At 38.5% G+C, this 26,980-nt stretch overlaps 1 protein-coding gene across 1 annotated transcript; it reads left to right on the forward strand.

Moving 5' to 3' along the window:
- Positions 1-228: 228 nt before the first annotated feature.
- On the forward strand, positions 229-26,980 carry dipk2a.S (divergent protein kinase domain 2A S homeolog). Its single transcript, XM_018265789.2, has 3 exons — positions 229-1,155; positions 21,664-21,967; positions 23,154-26,980. The coding sequence occupies exons 1-3, from the start codon at positions 502-504 to the stop codon at positions 23,483-23,485; spliced, it is 1,290 nt and encodes a 429-aa protein (XP_018121278.1). The 5' UTR covers positions 229-501; the 3' UTR covers positions 23,486-26,980.

The following is a 26,980-nucleotide window of genomic DNA, read 5'->3' on the forward strand; positions in this document are numbered from 1 at the left end:
TTCTCACACATTCTGACACTACTCCTAGAATCCTCAGTAACGCCGTTACAAGCGTCAACAGTTCTGGATTTCAAATGCGAATCCAATTTTCATGCCAACAAAATGACACGATTAGGCCAATCAACAACGAGGCCACTGCCCGTCCAAAGATGGCGAATCAAAATCAATACGCCCACTTTGCCGTCATCACGTGGCACAAAACTACATTCCTCCTCCTTTCTCACGTCATATGACATAACAACCCGCCCCCAGCTCCATTGTTCGGACACGCCCCCTCCCCCAGGCAGTCGGCAGAGGCTCCCCCGTGCCGCCTTGTTCTCAGTAAGTTCAGAGCTGCCCGAGCTGGGGGAACAGGAGCTACACGGATCCGAGGATACTAAGCAGAAGCACCGCCGCGCTACCGAACTGGGCCACGAGCTGGCCTCTCACAACGCCGCTCCCCTGCACAAGCAGGGCGGCTGAGGGGAGCAGCCGGGGCGGGCGCGCAGTGAGCGTGGGACCATGCTGCGCCTCGCCTCGCTGAAGTTCGGCCGATTGTTCCGCTATGGCAAGCTGCTGTTCGCGGCCAGTCTGCTGGTGGTGATGCTCCTGAACACACAGTCGCTGATCTCTTCCTTCCAGCGGAACGAACTGACGGACCGGCGCTTCATCAGCCTCAATAAGTGCCCGGCGTGTTTTGGAACCAGTTGGTGCCGGAAGTTTATGAACGGGCAGCTGAGCTTCGAAGGCTGGGGGCGGCTGCGGCTGCTGGACTTCTTCAACGTCAAGAACGTGCACTTCGCTCAGTACGGGGAGCCCCGGGAGGGCAGCAGGCGGGTGGTGCTCAAGCGACTCGGTTCCAACCACGAACTCTCCGAACTGGACCAGCGCGTCTGTAAAAGAGCCACCGGGCGACCCCGCTGCGACCTCGTCCAGGCCATGTACAAGACCGACTTCGCTCGTCTCAACGGGGACGTGCGCCTGCTGACCCCCGACGTGGTGGAGGGATGGTCCGACCTGGTGCATTGCCCCTCACAGAGGCTTCTCGACAGGCTGGTCCGGCGCTACGCGGAGACCAAGGACTCGGGCAGCTTCTTGCTTAGGAACCTCAAGGACACGGAACGAATGCAGCTGCTCCTCACCCTGGCCTTCAACCCCGAGCCTCTGGTCCTGCAGGTACGTGGCCTCATAGCAGCCAATCACTGCGGCGCATTCGTGCCCTGTCTATTCACAGGCTGGACGCTTCCTGGCTAAACACCCCCTTAATTACACTTCCCTGCTCAGGTGTGGACGTGTCTGCTACATACTGGTCTTCATGGAGTTGCCTTAAGTCATCTGAGAAAGAAGTCCGTGTCCCCCCCCCTAATTTAGAGGCAACTGGCTAGTCCTTGTCCTTTTTAGTTTCTCTTTGAATTCCTGGTTTAGGTGATGTGCAACATGTGACCCTCCAGCTGCTGCAGACCTCTAACTTCCAACCTGCGACTTAATTGCATCTAGAGAGTCGCAAGAGTTGCAGTGTCTTCTTTTACTCCTCACAAATGGCCAGACATGAGTCCCCCATCCTGAGAGTCCATATCAGAAATAAATGTGGGGCAAACTGTCTACTGTATTGCCACCTCCCTCCCATTGTAGCCTCTAGTCGCTGTCAAACCAAAACTTTCAGAAGCAACAGGCTTTAGTCATTTCTCATTTATCCAGTTGTTCTTTTTGTTTAAATGCAAGCGAGCTCATAATAATTCACATTTCCCTGGCTTCACTATACTTTTTGTTTTACACTTTACAGTTGTTGTTCACCTTCCAAACACTTTTTTTCTGTTCAGTTTTTTTTCAGAATGTTCCCCAGAAATAGACTTTTTTTCAATTACTTTCCATTATTTATATAAGTTTTTCCAAAATCTAAGTTTAAAGTTGAGTGTTCGTGTCTCTGGTGTTTGTCTGGCAGCTCAGTCATTCAGGTGCAGACTCTAAACTGTTACAATTTTGCAACATTTAGTTGATACATTTAGTAGATTTCTCAGCAGCATTTCTGGAGTATTTGCAACTATTGTATCAATTCTAGATTCTGCTTAGCAGTGACAAAGATAAGAAATGTCAGAAAACATAGGTTTGGATGGAGCACATAAGACGCAGTCTCTGCCGCAAATGATTATTTATTGAATCACAACATGTTTCGGATCACAAGGATCCTTTATCAAGTGAGACTCCGTCTTATGTGCTCCATCCAAACCTATGTTTGCTGAAATTGTCTGTGGGTCTTCTGGTGTGGCCTGACTGGAGAGTGAGCACGATATACAGGTGAAGATGACTGAACGAATTTTCTGAAAGATAAGAAATGTATCAACTAAGGGTGGGGGCACACTGGGCGATGCCACACTTTGTGGCAACCAATCTCCCTGAATGCCTTCCCTCTGTCTTGCGCCGGCTATAATAAAAAGTCGCCTGCAGCGTGGCATGAGGGAACTTCGGATGACTTCGGAATACGAAGCGTGGCGTGTGCCATGCCGCAGGCGACTTTTCGTTATAGCCGGCTCAAGACAGAGGGAAGGCGTTCGGGGAGATTGGTCGCCACAAAGACGAGGCCATTAGTCGCCAGGCAACTAAATTGCCCAGTGTGCCCCTACCCTAAATGTATCAATTTAGAACAGTTTACAGGGTCGGCCACCCCCCTCCCAGAACTGCTTTAGAAGGTGAAAAATAACACTTTATACACTTAAAGAAAAACGGTGACACACAGAAAATAGAAAGTAATTGGATAAAGTCTAATTTCTGGTGATCTATCTGAAACTAACTAGTTGTTTCAAGGGGAACAACCCCTTTAAGTGCTGTTTAGTTTGTCATAATGAATACCTTAGTCCTTTCACTGTACTGCCAAGGCAATTTTTCATGTTCTCACATAGCTCACGAATGTTTCCCCTTTATGGGCTATATGTAGCCAACTTAGTGTGTTCTCTCCTATTGTTTCCCTAAACCTTGGTGTACTCCCACTCAGCCTTGTCTAGTTTTCTTATTGGGCTGTATGACTTTGTGGGATAACCAGACATATAGTTCTGTATTTTTGCTTCAAAGCTTGTACCTCATGGTGCACATGCCTTTATTTATGTTTCATGTTCCACACATGAGATATATGTTCTTCTACCTCTGCTGCAGCATTGTCAGTGTAGTTTTCTGCTCTTTGTATTCACTCTGAGCACTTATTATTCACTCATGGTCTGTACATGTTGCCTACTACTTAGCTGATTTAACACCAACATTCTAATCATGCTTTGTAATCCTAAATGCTTCTCTACATAGTAGTTATTAGGAGGTATTCTTGGCCTGTAGTGTTAAATTTCATTAACCAATGGCAGTGTCAACACCTTAAAATGTTTATACTTTAAACAAACACATGAACCATAAAAGAGGGTTATAGGCTGCATAACTGAGTTACAGAATTGTGGGTAGGAGAGATACTGACGAGTACAGATTTTGTGTAAGGAATGTTTAAGCACGACCCTTTTACTGCATTTTAATATGAATATACTTAACAATTAAAATTGATGTGTAGAGCAGTGTTTGTCAGATTGTTTTCTTGTTTTAAAGCCCCCTTGCTGACCCCCCTAGTTTATAACATACATATAAATATTGCATTCTCCGCTATTCAGACTTCATTCTAGCTGTCTGTAGAACAGAAAATAGTTTTCATCCTAATGACGAGCCCCTCTAGCCACTGCTCCATTCCCCTGAGAGGGCAAGTCTCACATATAGGGAACCCCTGGTGTAGAGTAATGGCTATGTCACCAGATTGGTTCAAGTCTTATAAACCAGAATTCAGATTGTATGATGTAAGAGGCATGGAATCCTAGTGCTTGTGTAAACATGTGTTTCAGTTATGTTACACTTTAGTTTAGAAACCCTTGTGTTTTCTTATAGGATTAATAGTTTACTGTATATTAAACACATTTTAGTTTTGGCAAGTCAATATATATAAGGGATAGCTGAGGAAGTGTGCATGTAACTCCTTAACAATGGGCTTCCAAGTCCAATCATTTGGACTTGCAGGTAAATTAATTTAAGTTCATATACTTACAGATGTGGCAGTATCTGGTCTCTGAATACATGATACCTTTCTGTAGCTGAAACTGATCTGCAGTGTTTCTCTTGAGTACTATGCTCCATTACCTACAGAAAGCACATATATTACAGCATTTGTTAAGCATGGTGTATTGGCATGTAATCAATAAATGATTTAATACGGACATCGCAAACCCTGCTTTCTTCCAGCAGTCTCAAGTTTCCCACTGATCTGCCCAGGGAAATTGCCATACAATTGTTTAGTGTTTAGGCATAAGCAATGAACAATCGTATGGCAAACCCCAACATTGGTTTGCTAAAAAAAAAGTGCTTTAAGTATTATTCCTTTTATTTACTTACAATATTTCACAAATACAGCTGTGTAGTATGCATGAAAACTGACAAGGCTATTGTTTAATTGTTAAGAATCCTGCCATACTGAAGATGGTTTAGACTTCCTGTGTAAAGACTCCTATTGTTTAAAGGTCATCATAGAAGTGTTACCAGTTGTTAGGATTTACTTCCTTAGTATTTCCTTATATAGTCACATAGTTAATTCATGTTCAGCTTCTAAAAGCAAAACTATTTGTTATTAAACGTTTCTCCTATCAGAGAAGTAACTGTTGCCTGTTGTTAGATTGTCTTACCTTAGTAACAGTCCTACTCATTATTTTCTTTTATTTATTTAATTCAGTTCCAGCTTCTGAAAGCAACTATTTACTATAAGAAAAATATTTTTCAGAAAGCTTATTTTAGCTGAAACTTGTTACTCTATAAACCTATGTGTTGTGTGTGCAAACACACAAATCAGACCTTATGTATGGATATATATATATATATATATATATATATATATATATATATATATATATATATATATATATATATATATATATATATATATATAGTTGCCAAGACATTTGTATATTGAAAGCCTTTGTGTATTAGGGACTAATTAATATATATTTTCTACCTGAAGCTGTTTGGGCAAATAAGCAACAAATCCTAAACTGGAGTGATAAGCGTTTGCAGCAGTGGCCATATGCACTTTATTTTAAACGTAGGAAGTGGCAGTTTGGTAATATCTGCACATGGAATTTAGTTTAGATGTTCATGCTGATATTAGCAGCTGCTCAGACGGGCCTATTATAATAATCATCTCAAGCAAACCTCTTAGCAATTCATCTTCTGTTTTGTAGGTGATTTGTTCAGTTCAGGCTGTTATTCCTGCCTAAGATTCTAAACATTCAGAAAAAGGTTGAAGTCTGCTGATTTGTTGTGAAGATGGCATGCTGTCACATTTGCTCATAGTAGGAGGCTTGATAAACGGTAGAAAGTGGCTTATGTAAGTCAGACCTGAACATACACACTCTCAGCAGTAGGTGCTCTTGTTTCCAGAAGATCCATTGCATGATTGTAAACTGCAGCTTTATGCCGCCTCTGTCAAATTATTTTCCAGCTGTTTAGCATTAATCTAAATACTTAAGTAGTGTATTCTATTCTACCTCTCTCTGCTGGAACGATTTGGGGGGAAAAAGTATCTGTATTTCTTTTAGCTAAAGTTAGTGCATTGCTTTCTGTTTTGTTGCATTTGGTAAAAACATTCACCATGGATTGGTAAAGCGTTTAAAAAAAACAAACACATTTCCATCTTGTACGTGTTCATCCTTTGCTAAACTGACAGCTTGTTGACAAATTCAAAAAGATTTGGAGGGTTGGCGACATGTAGAATACAAAAACACAGAACATTGCTACCTGAAATGGGTGAGGTTCAAGCATAGTTATCATAGCATATCATCCTGCATCAAAGTGAATCCTTCATCAATGTGCCAGGTGCTCAACATAAGTGTGTTCCATTGTTTTCCTTCTGATCTCACCAGTGAGAATCCCTGTTTCTGTTTTACATGTTTTTTTACATTTTCTTTTTCACTTTTGTCTTTCTCACATTTAAAATTTTTTCATGTGTCAAACACCAAAAGATTAAAGTGTCCTAAAGTAAATTAAAGTAATGACAATATAATGTACTGTTGGGCTGCACTGGTAAATTTGGTGTGGTTTCTTCAGAAACACTACTATAGTTTATATAAACAAGCAGCTGTGTAGCCATGGGGGCAGCCATTCAAAGATGAAAAAGGCACAGGATACACAGCAGATAACAGATAAGCTCTGTAGTATACAATGGTATTCTTCAGAAATTCTGTTAGCTACTGTGTATCCTGTGCTTGAATAGCTGCCCCCATGGATACACAGAAGCTTGTTTATATAAACTATAGTTGTGTTTCTGAAGTCAACATGCAAGTTTTGCCAGTGCAGGGCACCAGTACATTATATTGTCTTTCCTTTAAAACACTTTAATTTTTTGCTGTTACTGTTCCTTTAAGAGGCCCAATAAACTTTTCTTCTTTAGTTGAACAAGGTTCTCAAGGGCATCTATATTAATGCAATCATAGAATTATGCAGAACTCTTGGTTTCAATCCAAACCTATGCTGAGTTGCCCTTTGGTTTAAATGCATCTCTAAACCACAGAGTTCCAGAGATACTAAGGTGAGAAGATGCCAGAATATTTGATAAATATTTAAAATATGATTTTGTTGGGTGTGAGGTGATCTCTAAACTATGTAGGATTTGGAATGAAAACTTGTGTATATCTTCTTCAACCTGGGTAACATTGGTCTGTCACACTTTTAGCACCTACTAAAGTATCAGTCTTCAACTTAGTGTTTATATTAAGGCAAAGTGTCCCTGATAGCTAACAGGCCTGCTGCAATACATGACAGGAGTATGATGAGAGGCTGTTTTTTTTTTTTTTTTTTTTCTGATCACATTTTACCACTTCTGTATCTATTTTTTTATTTTTTTATTTCTCAATTGTTGTATGTATTTTCTGATCACACCATTAGTCTTATTTACAGTTCTTTGGTAGATGTGTACTACTTCATGTGCTCTGCCCAGTGTGATTTAGTCTCAGGAATGACTCTTTCTTTTGTATGTGAGTGACCCCAAAGATCCCGCAAACTCCTACAGTTGAGGTTGGAGTCTTTGAGGCCTACACACCAGCTACAATTGGTAAACACATCCGCAGCTTAGTTATAAATGGACGGAGTATGTGAGGATTACACTTAGACTGTTGTGTTAAAGCCACTATTGCGTGTCAATCACCGGTTGGGCTTGTTCGGGTTGAAGTTTGTCTAACTATTGCCGGTTAGGGTTTGGTGCAGGTCAGACTGGGGAAGTACACTTCTTGATTGCTCTTGAAAAATCATAGCCACGCACAGAGTAGCGCAATGAGCTAGAAAACATGGGTAAAGGTTGGCCGTGGGTCCTACAATGGCAAGGTTTTGCATGTTAGGTTCGGGTGCAGGTTAAGGTTTTGTGGGTTAAGGTGGCCATACACGGGCAGATTAAAGCTGCCTGTCGATCCTTTAGACTGATTCAGCAGTTTATCTGCCTATGTGTGGGCATCTGACTTGTCTCCCTGATCGATATATGGGCAAAAATTGTCCTGATAACGATCTGGCAGGTTTGATTTTTCTTGTGATAGAGGACCGCATCAGATAGTTGATTCTGTCCTACGACCTGCCGGCGCCCATTTCCTTCGTATATCACCTGATATCGCCCTTCCGTTGGTGGTCATATCAAGGAAAGATCTTTTAGTATATGGCTAACTTTAGTTGTTTTTCCTGACCCACACATCACTAGTTTCAACTAACCTGACAGAATAAATTAGAAACTGGATGATTGTTTTTTTTTTCTGCAATCCTTTGCCTCCTCTTTATATATCACATAGCAGTAGCTGTCTTTTTCTGTGCTTTGCAGTACCTTTGATTTTTCTTGATTAAGAAAAAAAGAAAGTTGTGTTTTGGTATATTTGTTCTACTTTAGGATAGTTGCAATTCATTTCAGGTTTTCTGGGGGGAAAACTGATTTGAATAAATTGGTCCTGTATACCAAGCTTTCTGAATATCTCCAATCTACATAATTTAGCAGAGTTTATTGCCTATAATTGCAAGCACTTGACAATTCTGCAGCATCAGGAAATGATTGATTCTGCTTTTATGGCTAATGTACAAATCTTTGACATCTGCTGTCTGAGATCTCCCCTTTTTAAGAAGAGATTATCCTCTGTATATTTGACAGACTGGAATAATTAAAGAATAGTATCCTGCCTTTGCTTTACTAGCTAACTTCTGTAATACACGGTATGGCTGTCTTTCTTAATCCACAGCATATATTTTGTTAACCCCTTTATGATGTATATTTTTCAGCTACAAATAATTATTTGAGAATCTTGCTTTCAAAGTTAGTGTTTCTGGGCGACAGTCCTCTAGCAAGTGAGTTTACATATTTCCCCAGACACACAAGTGAATGCAGGATGATTTTAAATTACTAATTGCTGGGTTTAGAGACCTGCGTTGGGTACCTGCGGAATACAAGCAATATGGTTGGAACTTTGCATTTGGAGCACAGAACTCGCTCAGCCGGACTAGAGAAGGTACGTGCATGCCACCCCAAGATTTGTGCCCTAGGCACTTACCTCTTCTGCTTACCCCTAGTTCTAGCCCTGTTGGTCGGGTTCCAGGTGGAAAGCCTCCATTTCCCTGCAGTCTCTTGACCCCCCGCCTCCCTGATGAAAAAGGTTGTTTTTGGGTTTTTTTCCCCTGACCTTGTTGATCTGCCTCCAGTGTTGTCTGCTCCAGTTTTGTAGATCCTGGGTCAGGAAGAAACTGTCTGGGAAGTCTGGGAATAGGCAATCGGGTCCACATTGGGTTGTGCGCCTGTGCAGGACACTAGTGGGGTGGCAAAATACTGGGCTGCTCCCCATGTGCAATTGCCCTATGTCTACATTAAGAGTTAATTTTACTCTAGAACTTGAGAGAGTCCTGCAGTGGGTTGGGTACCCACCGGTTACCCGCAAAAAAAGCGGGCACCCTGCAGAATGAGGGGAGGATTTTCAGGTGCGGGTATAATCGTGGGTCGGGTTGCGGGTCTCATCTAAATTTATCTCATGTAATATTGTCTATATTTTACTACTCTTAACTTTTTACAAAACCTGTTCCCGCCCACTTTTGATGACGCCACTTCCGATTTGCAGCACCATCACTTCCTGATTGATGGTGGTCGGCGGGTTGGGAGTCGGTTTGCGGATAAGGCAGTTGTGGGTTCGGGTCGGGTAGCGGATCCACATCCACAAGGTATGAAGATACATTATCTGGAAAACCCCAAGTCCCAAACAAACATTCTGGATAACCGGTCCCACACCTGTTTGTGTGTTTGTATATATGTATGTATTTATGTATGTATACATGTGTGTATCTATCTATTTATATAGAGAGATAGAGAGATATAAAATTAGTTTTTAAAAATGATTTTCTTTTTCTCTGTAATAATAAAACCGCACCTTATATCCAAACTAAGATATAATTAATCCTTATTGGAAGCAAAACCAGCCTATTGGGTTTATTTCACGTTTTTATGATTTTGGTGGTAAAAATTTGGAGTGGAAAACTCGCAGAGACGAAATTGTTGCACGTCAAAATTGTTTTGCCTCAAATTTTTTCAGACGCCCATTGACTTAAATGCGTTTGGACAAAAGAGTCGCGCGTAGAAAACTTCAATGCGTTTCGCACATTTTTGCCGAAACGGGACAGATTCGCCCATCTATCTTCCTATCCTGCCACCCATTGGTGGTGGGAGCTGCTAATAAATCAGACTGATGGCATAGAAGGCTGCTGCTTAGCTGGAATTTGAGGTGTGAGACTGCTTGGAAGAAAGCTGTCAACATGTCTTAGAACAAACACCTAATAATTTAAGTGAAGTGTCTGTGCTGTGAATAGGGAGGCTTTGAGAGCTGTATAGCTCAGACAGGTTTATTGGGTTGCATTTGCCTCTCTGACAGAATGTTTTATCCTATCAGACCCTGCCTTATTTCTCTAAAGGTTATTTTTATTTTTGCCACTCTTTTAAGGGTACAGGTATGGGATCCATTATCTGGAAACCCGTTATACTGAAAGCTGCAAATTACTGAATGGCTGTCTCCCATAAACTCCATTTTATCCAAATAATCCAACATTTAAAAAATGATTTCTCAGTAATAATAAAACAGAAGCTTGTACCGGGGGAGCAGATGGTGCAATTGGGCCAGGGCCCACACCCCCGCAGGGCCCCCCGGCAGTCACGCTGGCTGGAGTCGGCTGCAGCGCCGCACGGACGAGGGTGGGGGGCGGGGCCGGCTGCATGGCCCGCACCAGGGCCCGCCCCCACCTAGTTCTGTCACTGCAACCGACCACAAGCATGTTCCTCTTTTCTTCAGATGGATTGTTCCTAAGTTAAATAGATGTGTGTAAAGGTATGGGACCTGTTATTCTGAATGCTCAGGACCTGGGGATAACAGATTTTCAACTGGTAGCTGACTCGGGCACTCAGAGAAATTCCACAAGAGCTGCCAAAAGTGAAGTTAAAAATGTAATGTTTATTGTAGATTCATTAAAAAAATCAACAATATCTGGCCCAGGGCACTCAATCATCGTATGTTGCTGATTTATCCGCTCCCTAAGCTGAGGGTCTGGGTCTGGTGCACCTGGACCACCTGTTCTACGTGGTGAGTGATCAACATACTCTATATTCTGTGCCTCTTCTCTTCTTAGTGGTTTAATGTTATTGGATATTTCAGCTGACTGTAAAGCCAATAACTGATTGGTTGCTATAGGTTACTGCCCACAAGCAAATTTGCACAGTGTTGATAAATGAGCCCCTGTATGTCTGCTCCCAGGCCAATGCTATGCAAATACAGAAAGGAACAGATAGCTTTTCCTGCCTTGTGTGGAAGAATCTAAAGAGATTTTTATTCAGTGATTGTGTTTTCTGCTAATCTTCAACTTGTATTCAATTTTGTAAAGTAATGTTGGCCCAAGTATTTTCTGTCCACTGGGAGATGGGTAGAATGGGATCAATGCTTATTTTTTTTTTTTTTAATTTTGCCTCTCGGTGTTGGCATGGTATCAAAGTCTAGCATGTGACTTGACAACCAGTTATTATTTTCTGAGCAATCATGCGTGATGAGTTTTTTTGTCTGTGTTTAAGTAGTGCCAAACAAAATTTCAACTACCCGCATGTAACTGATCTCCTGAAAATTCCTTGCCACCCTGATCCAGTAGAATCACAGCATGTATATGCCTTTTTCACAATTCGCTGGGAGTGAAACACTGTGCAATTTTCAAATATTGACAGCACCAGTTATGGATTTCTTTGCTTAAGATGCCTTTATTGAGACATGGGCTCAGACCCCCCCCCCCCCCCCCTTGTACGTGCACCAGGCCCTAAGAATTGGGAGGCTACAGGTGCTGACTAAGAAACCTTTTTGAGTGAAACACTGTGCATGCAGTGAGTTTGATGGATCCAAATGGAAAGTATTTTTTTTTTATTTTTTTCACTTTTAGGGGAATTGAATAAAAGTCGGTAACGGAAAAACTATTTGCAAAGCGAATAGTTATGCCTTTGCGTGAACAAATTTTGCTGTGCACGAATTTAATATAAGTTTTACGAGCCCGGAAACTATTTAGCGACCGTATGCAAATTTTCTAGTTTGCACCAATGCACAGTAAATGTAATAAAACTTCTTACTGAAAAAAGTCGTCCTGTTTGCGCCAAAACATTACGACACCTTGAATCACTTCTTTAGAGTGTGCAATTAAAATTTGCGAGATGTGGATTTGTATTCTTATTGGGGGAAATTGTTTTTCTCTTTGCAATTTTAATTACATTCCCCCTTTGTCTCCTATGGGACCAACCATTTCCTGCGAGTGACAAAACTCTACACGTGCCGTTGCCCTAATAGTTTGCAAGGGTTGCTTGCTGGTACCACACGGCTGCTAAAACTATTAAGAAAATTACAATTTCATTTGTTTCATGTAATAAAAATTAGAAACTTTCTAAATATAATCAATGAGAAATGTTGTACCAGTTTTGAAAAAAGTTACTCTTCACTATTCCCCCTCCCACAATCTCTCTTCATTCTGCAGTTAGATTTTTTTTTAACATTTACACCAGTTTTACCAGTGAAGGGCAACATTCCATTATATTTGTATTACTTTAAAACTCCTTTAACAGGCACATGTTTCTTTTCTCAGCTGGCGGATATGCATTAGCCGAATATAAGCTGATCTGAACTTTGTTCTGTCTGAAATAACAAGCTGATCCCATGTTTGTCAGTGCACAAAGATACAATGCACAGGAGGCAGTGGATCAGCTTAAACTCTGAAACACAGGTTGGTTTCTCCACTGGCGTATACGCACTAGTGGAGAAGACAACTCGTGTCATGAGTCTAAGAGGCACTTGTATAGATTACCCTGGTTCCAAACACACCTTGTTGGTGACTAAAAGGAGAAGCAAACCCAAATTTTAAAAAAAAAACTTTTTACTTACCCCTCGGAGCAAATTCAGACATCTGTAATCTTCTGAATGAGACCAGCGCTTTGGCAATTTTCGTGAGTTTCGGCGCATGTGCAGCTGCCGTGAAGCAAAAAATTGCACCAACTGCGCATGCGCCGATACGCCGGTCCCATTCAGAAGATTACCGAAGAGTAGTAGATGCCGCCTGTGAACTCCACTGGACAGAATCTGCACGGTGGGGTAAGTAAAGACTTGAGGGCATTTGCTTGGGGTAGGAGGGAGGGGGTCTATGTAGGGTAGGGTTTTTTTAACTTTAGGGTTTGCTTCTCCTTTTAGCAAATAGGAACACTTGATTGGTGACATGGTCTAAATGAGTAGTATTAGTGGCTGCTGCCCAGTAGGCTAGACTACCTTTCTATAAAAGGAGGGTACACTGAATTGTTTTAAGTAATTTAACTGTGGAAAGCACTTAAAAAAATCTTATTCGTTGTTCCCAGCATTTATAATGAACTCTAATATTGGTGCAATAATACTGAAATGCACACTTGGAATGTGGTTTGTAATGCATACTACTTCAGTAGCTGGTTAAGGACAAATAAATTATGTAAGATGTTACTGACGTGAGACTAAATTGAAGTTTGACTTGTTAAGTATCGTAACATTAGATCATTTAAGCCAAGTATGCACTGCAATTTTCCCTAGGACTTTTTCTTCTAACCTGATTAGGTTGAGATGTATCTTTTGTAATAAACTCCTGCTGTTCTACGAGGTCTAAATAACTAGGTAATTAAATTTTATTCAAAGTCATTTGAGGTCAAATGAAACCACATCTAATGTAGGAAGATTTAAGGCACACTATTAAAAAGACCCATGATACCTATGTACAAAATAAGATAGCAGCAGCAATTCACTGGAAGCTTGGTATAGAACCAGCAAGAAAGATGTCGGTGTAAGTTGGGAGATAATAGGTCCTGCTCTTGTTTGATTTTATTTTACCAGATCTATAAACTGTAAGGCAGTATTAAATTAAATGTAATTTGATATTAATTATTAGGCACTGATGGATATATAATATACATGTATGGGACCTGTTATCCAGAATTCTCAGGACTCAATAAGCTTGTTTTGTCTTCAGTAAGGATTAATAATATCTTAGGGAAAATGAACTCTATGGGAGATGACATTCCTGTAATTCAGAGCTTTATTGATAACATGTTTCCAGATAACGGATCCCATACTATGGAAAACCAATCTATTTATCAGTCATATATCTCTGTCTGTCTGTCTCTGTCTGTCTCTGTCTGTCTGTCTCTGTCTGTCTCTCTCTGTCTGTCTCTCTCTGTCTGTCTGTCTCTGTCTGTCTGTCTGTCTAAGGATTAGGGTTATAAATGTAATCCTTCTGTGCTAAAATCCCCATCTATATGTGCTCTGAAAGCCTGATGCCTGATCATGTTATTGGCTAAAAATACACCTTTTTCATATAAATATTTATTTATACCATATCAGTGCTGTTTGTGCTTGGACCCTAATACCCTTACATTTCTGATGGGTCTTGCTAACAGTGGGTAAGTTAGAGGTATGGTTTTTCATTTAAAATTCTTTTTATGCTAGAGGACAAAAGAATTTTTAATTTGGGCCCGTGTTAAACAAGAGGTATAATGACTCTTCTGTGTAATATGCATGCATACATTCATACATGTATTAAGGAGAGTAAATCAGTCCAATATTTTTTTACTTGTGTGAACCAGGCATGCTTTGAGGACCTGGAATATCTGATTCTGAAATATATGGAAACATAGTTGCTTGGCCTTCGTGACACAGCCCTGTCCTGGTTCTCTTCTTACATCACCAATCGTTCCTTCAGTGTCTCCTACAATGGACTATCATCTTCTTCCCTACCTCTTTCTGTTGGAGTTCCTCAAGGCTCTGTCCTGGGACCATTGCTATTCTCCCTCTATACTTCCTCCCTTGGCAAATTTATAAATTCGTATGGTTTCCACTACCACCTCTATGCTGACGATACTCGGATCTATCTCTCATCTCCTGATCTCGACCCAGAACTCCTAACTCGCGTCTCCTCCTGCCTGTCCGCTATCTCTACCTGGATGTCGCAACGCTACCTTAAATTAAACCTCTCTAAAACTGAAATGGTTCTCTTTGTTCCAACTAACAGCAGTAGCATCCCTGAAGTATCCATCATCGTTAACAATTCCACTATCACCCCCTCTCCCCAGGCCCGGTGCCTTGGGGTTATCCTAGATTCTGCCCTGTCATTCACTCCTCATATCCAGTCACTTATTAAATCATGTCACTTCCACCTAAGGAACATAGCCAAAATACGATCATTTATCACCCAAGACGCTGCCAAAATTCTTATTCACTCTCTCATCATATCGCGTCTAGACTACTGTAACTCTCTTTTGATTGGCCTCCCCCTCCAGAGATTGTCACCTTTCTAGTCCATAATGAACACTGCTGCGAGGCTCATACACCTCAGCAACCGTTCCTCCTCTGCCTCACCATTCTGTCAATCCCTGCACTGGCTTCCGTTACCTTTCAGAATCAAATTCAAATTAATGACACTGACTTTCAAAGCACTTCATAACTCTGCCCCACCCTACTTCTCTGAACTCATCTCTATATACTCACCCACTCGCTTACTACTCTCCTCTACTGACCTGCTACTCAACTCTTCTCTCATTACCTCCTCACATGCTCGCATTCAAGACTTTGCAAGGGCTGCACCCCTCCTCTGGAACGCTCTCCCACGGTCTGTCCGACTTTCTCCCAACCTTTCTGCTTTCAAAAAATCTCTGAAAACTCACTTCTTTCGAGAAGCCTACCCTCACTCTGCTTAACTACCAAACGCAACACCACATACAATACCACATTTCTCACCCACTTAATTCGATCTTGCCCACTCCCACACCTTGTGTATTACTCCCTTCCCTTTAGACTATATGCCTATGCATAGGGCCTTCCTCACCTTTTTGTACCTGTATTGATTGTGATGTTTGTTACTCCATATATTCTCTATATGTAATTCATGTGATGTAGTTGTATAATCACATTTACTTTACAGTGCTACGCAATATGTTGGCGCTATATAAATACATGTTAATAATAAAAAATAATAATTAAAGACTTCCAGATAGTGAATTCATCCTCCACAACCCCATGGTAGGCCTTTGTCTGGGGTAAACTATTTTTTTACTGAATTTTTTCATATCTTAACTATTCCAGCTGGTGAATTGGGATGGGATCATTGGCTTTGTTTTTTGGAATTCATTTTAAGTACAATTCTTATGGGAGATAAATATTAACAGCAAGTGAGGCTTAGAAATATTTTTTTTACAAGCATGTGTCCAACATAACTTCTATTAACCCTTCTTCTACTTTTATCCAGATGAAATTCCAGAATTGATGTTTGGTGTTTATACATGTATGTATGGCCTGCTGAAATTATATAATTATAATCAAATTTCACCATCATTTCCAAGCTATATTGAGTTTGCCTATAATTCCATTGTTACATTGTTCATAAGGGTCAGTAACCTATTTGGTTTTGTGTTTTTTGTTGTTGTTTTTTTGGTTGATGTTCCCTGCTGCAGTCACACCAAACTGTTCAAAATGCTCATAAGAGGCCCCGCACATGGACAGCTAGCCGTTCAGCTCTTTGCCATCTTTAACTATTTGATTTGATCAAACAAACCACTCATTTTTCAAATTTAACAAATTTGCTGGTTTTATTCTTTGCCTGTGCCTTTAATTAAGAAATAGCTTGTAAATATCTTGTAAATATTTTGTTTTAGCAGTAATGAGTTAAATTTGTGAAATCTAAAGTGTTTTTATTTTGTATCTTTGTGGTTTCTTTAGAGAAATTATGGGAGATGACTAATCAAGTTATCCCCCCCCCCCTCCTCCCATCATATAAGCAGTTCCTTATATTTAAGCCTGGAATATGGACTGCAGCTGGGGAAGGAATGGGCTTGTTGATGCAGAGCTCATATCTCTTTTTATACACTCTTCTAACAGCAGGAGGAATTGGGCAGTTAGTATGGGTAAAACAAAACAATCAGTTAGTGATTGAAATGTAATTAAAGGGGTTGTTGACCTTTTAGTATGTTTTAGAATTGGCACTTTTCAGTTGGTCTTCATTATTTATTTTTTATAGTTTATGGATTATTTTACTCTTTCCAGCTTTCAAATGGAGGTCTCTGACCCCATCTTAAAAACAAATGCTCTGTAAGGCTTCAGCTGTATTGTAATTGCTACTTTTTATTACTTGTATTTATATTCAGGCCTCTCCTATTCATATTCCAGTCTCTTATACAAATCAATGCATGGTTGCTAGGGTAAAGTGCCCAAACTGACTTGCACAACAGTCTTCATATTCGCTTTTGGAATGTTGGGAATGACATAACTTCTTGCATGTCATCAAGAGAGAGTCTGTGAGACTATAGTGGTGCACTCGCAACATAAAACCGCACGCCAAGGTCTTGAAATTGTGGAAAGTTTATTTCAACGTTTCTGCACACTGACAGACAGCCCGAGTCAGTGTGCCGAAACATTGAAATAAACTTTCCACTGTTTTCACTATTTCAAGGATTATTATATTTATTATACAGGTATGGGATCCATTATTCAGGAACCCATTATCCAAAAAGCTCCAAATTACGATAAGGCCGTGTCCCATAGACTCCATTTTATCCAAATGTTTAAAAATGTCCCTTTTCCCTATAATAATGAAACAGTAGTTTGTACAAGATCTGAACTAAGATATATTTAATCCTTATTGGAAGCAGAACCAGTCTATTGGGTTTATTTAATGTTTATATGATTTTATAGTATACCTAAGGTATGAAGATCCAAATTATGGAAAGATCAGTTATCAGACAAGCCCCAGTTCCCGAGCATTCAAGATAGCAGGTCCCATACCTGTTCATTGTTTATGAATACACAGCCTTTTGTCAACATGTGAGAAATAAAAATAACTTGCTGGAAATGCCTTTCTATATTATTTTTTATTCTTTTTGTCTTAATTATAATGCAGTGATGGAACCATTTTTTTTTTTTTTAAAATTTGCTTTCACACTTAACTTTTCTATAATTAGCTGAGTTTGTATAATGACATAATGAGCTTTACATAAACAGCCCCTCACTTTTTGCAATGGTTTTGGCTTACAGATAAGCCGAAGTCCATTATGCAGGAGGTTTTTCTATGTACTGCTAATCTAATTATCTACCTTGCATGAACCAGAACATTTGAAACATGGTGTTGTCGCGTGGTCCATGTTTGTTCTGTTTAGCTCACAAAAATAACAAAAAAAACAGACTTTGTTAAAAAGAAAGGAATTGGCAACATATATGTGCAGGACAAGCTCTATTCATTGACCTTATGATTGATGGCTTTTTCTTCTGAAAGATGAAAACAGGTTTAATTAGAATGTATGTATTTGAAGAATTTATTGTAAAACAGCAGCTTGGGTGTTGTATTATATGTAATGTTAAAGGGGCAGTATAAACCCCCCCTTTTTTTTTTTTTTTTTTTCAATCTGAAACTTCAAGGGACAGTAACACCAACAAATTAATATGTTTTAAAGTAATCCGTGCATTGCTAAAAGTGGTGTTTGCTGGGGCTAAATGGCACTGGTTATATATCAGAAAACAGATTAGCTATGTAACAGAATACAATGGAAATCTACAGAGATTATCTTGTATCTGTTATGTAATCTGTGCTTTTTCAGTTTTTCCATCTTGAATGGCTTCTTTCTGAAGCAAACATAAACTTTTCACAGTATATGGTAACCATGCATTATATTTTAATTACTTCAACACTTTTTTGGTGTTTATTGTACCATTGTACTCCCTGCTCCCTAAAATTGCAATAAACGCAAAATAGCAGTCCAGTGAAGCCCTCTGTATAAACAAACCTCTCCTTTCCATATCTACAGCCTATTAGGCTGTGGGATGAAGAGCAGCTCATTATACAGAGGGTTTCTTAGTGGATTGCTGATTTTTAATGATCACTTTTGTTAAAAACTGTTTAAAGTAGCGTGGCATATTTTTTTACTTTGGAGACATCGGTATAGCTTTTTTAACCTTGTGATACATTATTAAACCTTTTTAGATGTTTGCTAGTCTTTGAGCTTCGTGCAAAATCCTCTTTTATTAAGACTCCCAAATATTGGAAGATGCTAGATGTTTGTTCTTGTGCATAGCTATGTTTGTAAGGGTAATTGTTTTTTTTCTTTCTTTTGCTTATTTATGATCATCTGTAACCTCTTGAAACCAACTCTGATGCTTAACAAATTGGTATCTGTTATTAAAAATATATTTAATGTCCCTGTTTAAAGGGTAAAAAAACATAAATTCTTATCTGGAGTGGTTCGACTTGCAAGAAAATAGATTAATGTAGAAACAATGGCGCCATAGGAAGTTTTTTGTCTGCCCCACTAGAAAATGTTCAAATGCAAGTTTGGAATAAACTTTTTTTCCCCTGCTCATATTCTTTGGAAATAACCACTTTATTTGTACAGATTAATTTAAAGTATGCGAATTTGGTTTGTGTCTGAAACAACTTGACACACAAAATATAATAATTAGCTCAGCTGCATTCCACATGGTTCCATAGAATCCAATTCTATATTGGAACTAGTTAAGTTTATGAATGATTTAAAGTTGCCTTTATGCAAATGCATAGAAAGTATCTTGTAGGACAGCAATATTGTTAATGCCTCAATTGGTAATCTAGTCATAGTTTACTTCATTAACTTCTGTCTACTTTCAAAGGGAAAGAGAGGTGTGTACTAGAATCATTTCAGTAATTTAAAATATTTGGTCAACAAATATAAATTATATAAATATAATGATGTAAATATAATTGTTGTAGAAATTCTCAAAGAAGGATAGGGGTCTTCCAAAAATATCCTTCCTGCATATACTCTCTGGTTTTATAAGTACTGGTTTGGGACCTGTTATCCAGAATGCTCGGACCCTGGGTTTTCCAGATAACGGGTCTTTAAATAATTTGGATAGTCATACCTTAGATCTTATCGAAAATGTAAACATTAAATAAAAACAATAAATAAACCCAGTAAGGATTAATTATATTTTAGTTGGGATCAAGTACAAGCTACTGTTTTATTACTACAGAGAAAAAGGAAATCATTTTTAAAAAGCTGGATTATTTTATTATAATGGAGTCTATGGGAGATGGCCTTTCTGTAAATCTGAGCTTTCTGGATATTCCGGAATTCTGGTCATCCTCTCTACACTGAATCCTGGTGAAGATATCTCCAATCAATCTCAATATATCCGTATAGTTTACTGCAGCTGACACTCAATTCTAAGTTCATATACTTATTTATTATCACCCGTGGTTTTTTTTATTTTTTTATTTATAGTGCTGGTTTTGTTTATTCTGTTTGGTTGTACAGGTATGGGACCTGTTATCCAGTATGCTCGGGACCTGGGGTTTTCCGGATAACGGATCTTTATTTGGGTCTTCATGCCTTAAGTCTACTAGAAATGCATTTAAACATTAAATAAACCCAATAGGCTGGTTTTGCTTCTAATAAGGATTAATTATATCTTAGTTGGTATCAAGTACAAGCTACTGTCTAATTATTACACAGAAAAAGGAAATCATTTTTAAAAAAATTGGATTATTTGGATAAAATGGAGTCTATGGGAGACGGCCATTCCGTGATTTAGAGCTTTCGGGATATCGGGTTTCCGGATAAGGGATCCTATACCTGTACTATTAAGTCCTGCCAAAAAAACAATCTTTATTTACTGAGTATTTCAAGCTTTTTGCAAATAGGTTAAAGCTTGATGGACAGACACTGGTGCTGGGTTTTGAAGCACTTGCTAAAGCTGTAGGGAATAAAACAAATAATTGCTCTGTATACACAATAGTGGGTTAGGAAATAAAGCTCGTCAAAGACATATCAGGAAAATTGGGTCAACAAAACTTATATATAGCAAGTGTGTTGAAGGTGACAAGCTGTGTTCAGTATTCTGTGTCATTTCTTAGGATGCTTGTTTGACAGTCAGGTATTTTGGCATTGTTTAGGAAAGCTACAGTTTTCTCTATTAAATATTAATGCTTATAATGTAGGCTTGCACCACTCTGCATTCCAACGATTTGGCATCTGGAATAAGATTTATTTTATTACACAGGGTAAGTTTTGACACCTCAGGGATGCGCATAGTCCAGATACTCTGCAGCGTTATGTATTCTTTCTTCAAGGCAAAGCAGCAAGAGTAATCCCAGATATTCTTGTTACTGTTGGAGCCTTTCTTTGCAATACAACATGAATATACTGACACTCAATCATTCTTCTCATAGCTCACTCTCCATGTATGTATGCCTAGGTATTAAGTTTGTATATGGAAAATAAGTGTCCAGAAAAAATGTAATAATAATATTAGTTTTGTTACCTGAATGTAGTGATAATGTCCGTGTAGCTAATTTAATGTTTTCTTCAAGTGGTTGTTTACCTTTAGACAAGGGTTATGTAATAAAAGGCACTACGTTTGCCCAGGAGCAGTAATCCGTGGCAACCAATCAGAAGATATCATTTACTGCTCACCTATTTAAAAGCAATCATATTATTGGTTGCTATGAGTTACTGCTCCTTGGCAAACGTAGTGCCTTTTATTACATATGGGGGTTAGTATCATGTAAAGAGTCATATTCTGATACAATGTGCAACTGGTTTTAATTTTTTTTATTTGTGGTTTAACTTAAACCCCATTAACTATGCTTTTTTGTGGACATGGGTGAAATATTAATAGTTTCTGGTTATGATCACTATGATGTGTATATTGTTTAGGTGAACTCCCAAACAAAAACATTTGCAGCAACATTTGCTGTTACAGTTTTAGAACAACATGTGTGTTGTGGCAAGGAAAATGTCATTTTTCTAGTGCCTTCAGTTACTTGTCCAGTGTAATACAATGTCGAATTATTGTAAATATCACTTTATTGTGCTTACTAGTATCTATTTAATAATGCTTCTGGGGCAGTTTACTTTACTGCTTTTAGCCGTATATATTTTCTATTCCTCCATGGTTAGGTAGAACATTTTGTTATACATATATATTGTTTTAATTAATTAATGCTTAAACACACACACTAACCACATTATATAAAGAAATATTCCAACAATCCTTTGTAGTAAGGGAGCTAATGTTGCATCTTGGAGTTTCACCACTGTCTGCAATCTTTTCTTTGCAGAGCTTCCCATCGGATGAAGGCTGGCCTTTTGCAAAATACCTTGGAGCCTGTGGCAGAATGGTAGCTGTCAATTATGTTGGAGAAGAACTCTGGAGTTACTTTGATGCCCCATGGGAGAAACGTGTAGACTTAGCATGGCAGCTGATGGAAATCGCAGAACAGCTTACGAACAATGACTTTGAATTTGCACTTTATCTCCTGGATGTCAGCTTCGATAACTTCGCAGTTGGATCACGGGATGGGAAAGTTATCATTGTTGATGCAGAGAATGTGTTGGTAGCTGACAAAAAACTAATAAAGCAAAGTAAGTATAATTGTTGTTGCCTAAATAAAGGTGTAATAGTTTGTGTAGATTCGGTTAGAGCGGTGGATAGTTAATCATTCAATAGTTTTCATTTTACTGCTACAAATTGTGTTAGAAACTCTAAAGGAATTGGGAACTATTACAGTTAATTGCTTTTTGCGTTAGGTGACAGTCAGATTCAGTGATATCCAAATGGGACCATGTACCAAAGTTGCTTCTGTAATTTTGGTATATATTATCATGAATAAACAGGCATTTCTGTTTTAAAGCCCTAGTGCTATATTAAGGTTTTTGGTATAACTGTAATTCTGCACTTTATAATTCTCTTAGTTTAACCGCATTGCATTTTTTCTAAAACAATGTTTAGCTAAAACAATTCCTCTTAAGAGCCACAGTACGTAACATCTTGTCTCATATTTCAATAATGATGAGATGTCTGATGAGAGTTCACCTCTCTCCCTGTAATTTCAAATTATGGATCTGGCACAAGTTGTGCACACTCCATAATTCGAAATTACAGGGAGAGAGGTGAACTCTCATCAGATGAGTGCTGGGCCACACACAAGAAAATGGGGAGTTCCTTGCTAGGCAAGAATTTGTATTTTGGGTTTAAGGAACTTCCCTTTGTTTGAACATATGGTTTGTTTAAGTCCTTTGTTTACCAGAACTAAACATATATATGGAAGATATCTAGTACAGGTATGGGATGCCGAATTACAGAAAGGCTGTCTCCCATAGACTCCATTATAACCAAATAATTTAGATTATTAAAAAGGATTTCCTTTTATTCTATAATAATAAAACAGTAGCTTGTACTTGATCCTAACTAATATATAATTAATCCTTATTGGAAGCAGTACCCGCCTATTGGTTTAAATTAATATTTACATTATTTTCTAGTAGGCCTAAGGTATGAAGATCCGTTATCCGGAAAACACAAGGTCTGGATAACAGGTCCCATACCTGTATAAGTAATTCTAGAGCAATTGCACTTGCTGCAAGTCCAGTTGCTCTAGAATTACTTATACTAGGTATACCATGACCTGAATAAATGAGAATCTTCATAGTCACATAGATGGAAGCTTGATATTTACACTGGATTACTTAAGCTCTGCCAAAACACTTGAGTTTGATTATTTTATTGTTTTGATTTTCATTAAACTATTTTTGGTTTTTTTCTCCCCAGATAAACCTGAAAACTGGGATGTTTGGTATGAAAGCAAGTTCGACGACTGTGACAAGGAAGCTTGCCTGTCTTTTTCAAAAGAGATTCTTTGCTCTCGGGCTACTGTGGACCATAATTATTATGCCGTTTGCCAGAACCTCCTTTCCAGACATGCCACCTGGCGTGGCACATCCGGAGGACTTCTTCATGATCCTCCAGCAGAAATCGCCAAAGATGGCCATCTTGAGGCCTTGCTGGATGAATGTGCTAACCCAAAGAAAAGATATGGCAGATTTAAAGCTGCGAAAGAACTGCGTGAATACCTTGCACAATTAAGTAATAATGTGAGGTAGTCTATACTGTAGTTTTTTTGTTTTTTTTAATTATCTGTATAATGAAAGGTTTTAATTAGCTGGAGCACGTACAGTTTTATTATACTGCTGTATATACAGGAGTTAAGGAAATTGGATGTTTTTGTGAATGCTGTGGGAGTGAGCCTAATGGCAAGCCAGCGTGCCATGCAATCTCTTTCATATGATGTGCGTGATCCTATCTAATTAAACTCACTAAAACTACTATCGATTTTTCTCACTGATTTACCTGTGAGGTGGGTCAGATGAGGATCGCCAGGTGGCTGGGGATAATAGCCTTTCATAGTTGAATTGATTATTCATGTGTCAAAACCTTATTGACATGACATTACATTAGTATCACTATTTTTGTGAAGCTGATGCCTTTACTTGGAGAGTTCAAGTTAAGACTTCTGGCCTGTTTAAAGGCTCTCTTTTGCTGTCATTTCATATTTGTACCTTTTAACACCCCATTTCTGGATAAAGGGAAAACTTGAGGGTCTAAATTTTTTGTTGTATTTTATTTCCATTTAGCATATTTCTTGGAATGAACTACACTAATTATTTACTTAAAGGGCAGGGTTCCCATATATTTTCTTTATTTTTGTCTGCAGTTTTGGGCTTTGATCGTGATCTGTATTTGTCAGCCATGCATTCAAGTTCACTTCTTCTTTTTGGTACATCTGGTTTATGTTCTAGTTATCAAAATGGTTATCTCTGTTTAAGACACTGTGATGGCTCAGTGTAGCCAATGCCACTTCCAATAGCATTAGGCACTTCTATCCTAAAAATATACCTAAACTATATAACCGACACATTTCTGACATCACAAAACATAACATAATGTTCATTGATGTACCTTTATGACCTAGTTATAACTTTTATTATACTTTTTTACCTCTGTGTGTAACACTTGCTGTCGACTCCATCTTGTTGTTCTGTTTGGTTTTTGCATTGTTTAAATGATTAACCTGGGATTTCTTTTAATTTCTTTAATTTCCCTGCAGTTTAGTACTTAAAATCACATTAATTTGGACTTAAGTGTACAGCTCATTGCACTTCAGTGGAGCCAACAGTCTATATGCCTAAGGCCTTCTATTTTAGAACAGGTTGTATTATTATAATACACAAAAGCCATGAATATCTTGTAAACTATATCCTTATAAACAGTGAGTAATAATGTGATCAGTTATAAACGGTGAGTAGTGATGTCATTCCTGTCACATGATTCACTGAAACTTGTACCCCCTGTTGCAAATATGAGGATATTAGACGTTGCCTTGGAGTTCCATGACCTGTATAAAAAACTCTACCTTCGGGCTTGTGCTTTTATATCGTTAATTCATAATATTCTTATAATTTACAAGAGGTGGTACTTAATTCACTATATAATTCAGATAATATGCCCACAGTTTTTGATGTACGGTGGACTGATTTATGTTGCCTTAGTCCAAACTAATGTATATAATAAATACACCAACAAAAAGTGAATCCCCTCTTGCCCCATAAACAATTCCTAAGATTGATGTATTCCTGGTGCAAATGATATGATGTAAACATTCCAAAGTGACACCCTTTCACGAACGCATTAAATATCCCCATCCCCCCATATTAGTTGCTTTTCTAATATTAAAGCAAGAGAAGGCTGCAGATGTTTTATATTTACCCCAAAAAATGTAATTCACCTATGCCACGGTCCTCAGTTTCATTATAAATATGCCATTTAAATAATACCGTTTAATTTACACAATGTTGACAAAGCAATTTGACTGAAAAAGACTGGATACAAATATGTATGACTTCTAAGTGATTCTTTTTCAGCTGGCTACTGTTTTTAAACCTGAAGAAGATATGGTCTGTGTTCTACATTCTTGCTTTTCTCCTTCCTGAGATAGTGTATGTGTTCCTGATGGTATTATTCTCTTATTGGTTATGAGGCTGCTGTTAAAAATATGAAAAACACTGCAAACCTGATCACCATAGCCCCTTGGTGATCCACTTATTATTTGGCACAGAGGCTGGCCTAAATCAGAACGATAAGATAGGTCTGTATTAATTTTCTTAAGTTATATTTAATTAACTTTATCTTGATTATGGTAAACTTTTATTTTGTGTTTCCCCCTTAAAGATACAGCCATTTTATTTGTTGACTTTAGTTTATTCCAAATTCTGTGATATGGCACTTAATATTTACTAATTTTATGGCTTGGACTAATTGCCCTGTAATCCCATGAGATAGCTGGTGAGTCTGGACAGAAAATCTGTTTTGACCATGCCCCAGGGCAAAGTTAGCTAGGTAAATTACCTAAGACGAATGAGCTTAATTTTGTCTTTAAACTAATAAATTGACAACAATCCGATCAGTTATTGTTAAAGCATGTTTACCTCTGCAGTTCTAAAAACCATAATGGTGCATTAATACAATGGATCATTGTTGAGCATGGTTTCAAATCCGAATACCCAAAATTCCTGTCTGTTGTTTGGTGGGTAGTGTGTGCAACACAAACCTGAAAATGCCTGTACTTGAACTTTAATGCAATTCTCCTGAAACACAGTTGGGAGGTGGTGCGGCTCAAAGAACACAAATGAAATAATTCAGACATATTTTTGATCAACAGCTTTGTTATAGTTTTTGGATTATTTCTACAGAACAGCTAGGGCTTCGATGAAAATGACTGAAAATCCACAGATTGTACCACTCCTGTAGAATTAACAGTGCTGTTATGTTTCACTGAGCATTTATAGAAATATAAAATTAGTTGTTTAGTATCCAATATCTTGGTATATCATAGAATGTGGATAATTGCTTCTCTAATTCTGACACAGAACGCTGCTTATACTAAAATGTTTTACCTCTCTCGAACATTCCATGATTTGTCAACTTTAGGTTTTGTTTGTGCCATTTCAATTAGTTTTAACAAGATGCAAGGTACATGTGATTTAGTTGCCTCTTTGTGTCTGATCAGTCTGAAATGGTGAGAAAGTATCTACTGCACTGGTGTCTCTAGCTCATGGGTTATGTATAGCCGTTGGGAGAAGAAAATAAGGAAAAATGTTTTCATTTGCAAAATGAATAAAACTATGTAGAATATGCCTGACTGTTAACTTCACTTTGAGAGAAATGATGTTGAAGAACGTGAGTGCTTATTCCAGGAGCAACTTGTCCAGGTATGGGTTCTATTATCCAGAATACTTTTAGGACTAGATTTTTCTGTAATAAAACATAAATTTTCTTAAAGAGATACTGACGCTAGAAATTAAACATTTTTTTACGTCTATCATAGTATTGGCTTTGTTTGCTACTTATAATTTTGCCATAAAGTATTTGCTCAAAGCTTTCACATTACCCATCTGACTCCCCATGCTAGTCTGTGAGGGGGCTGCCATATTTGTGCAGCAGAAGTCCGTTCGCATGAGAAGCTTTAACTTACAGGCTGAGATGGGACAGTCAGGTTGGCAAAACAGTCAGTTTTACAAACATCAACTAAATTATTTTTT

This window comes from Xenopus laevis, chromosome 5S, assembly GCF_017654675.1.
Source record: "Xenopus laevis strain J_2021 chromosome 5S, Xenopus_laevis_v10.1, whole genome shotgun sequence".
In the NCBI taxonomy this organism is placed as follows: domain Eukaryota; kingdom Metazoa; phylum Chordata; class Amphibia; order Anura; family Pipidae; genus Xenopus; species Xenopus laevis.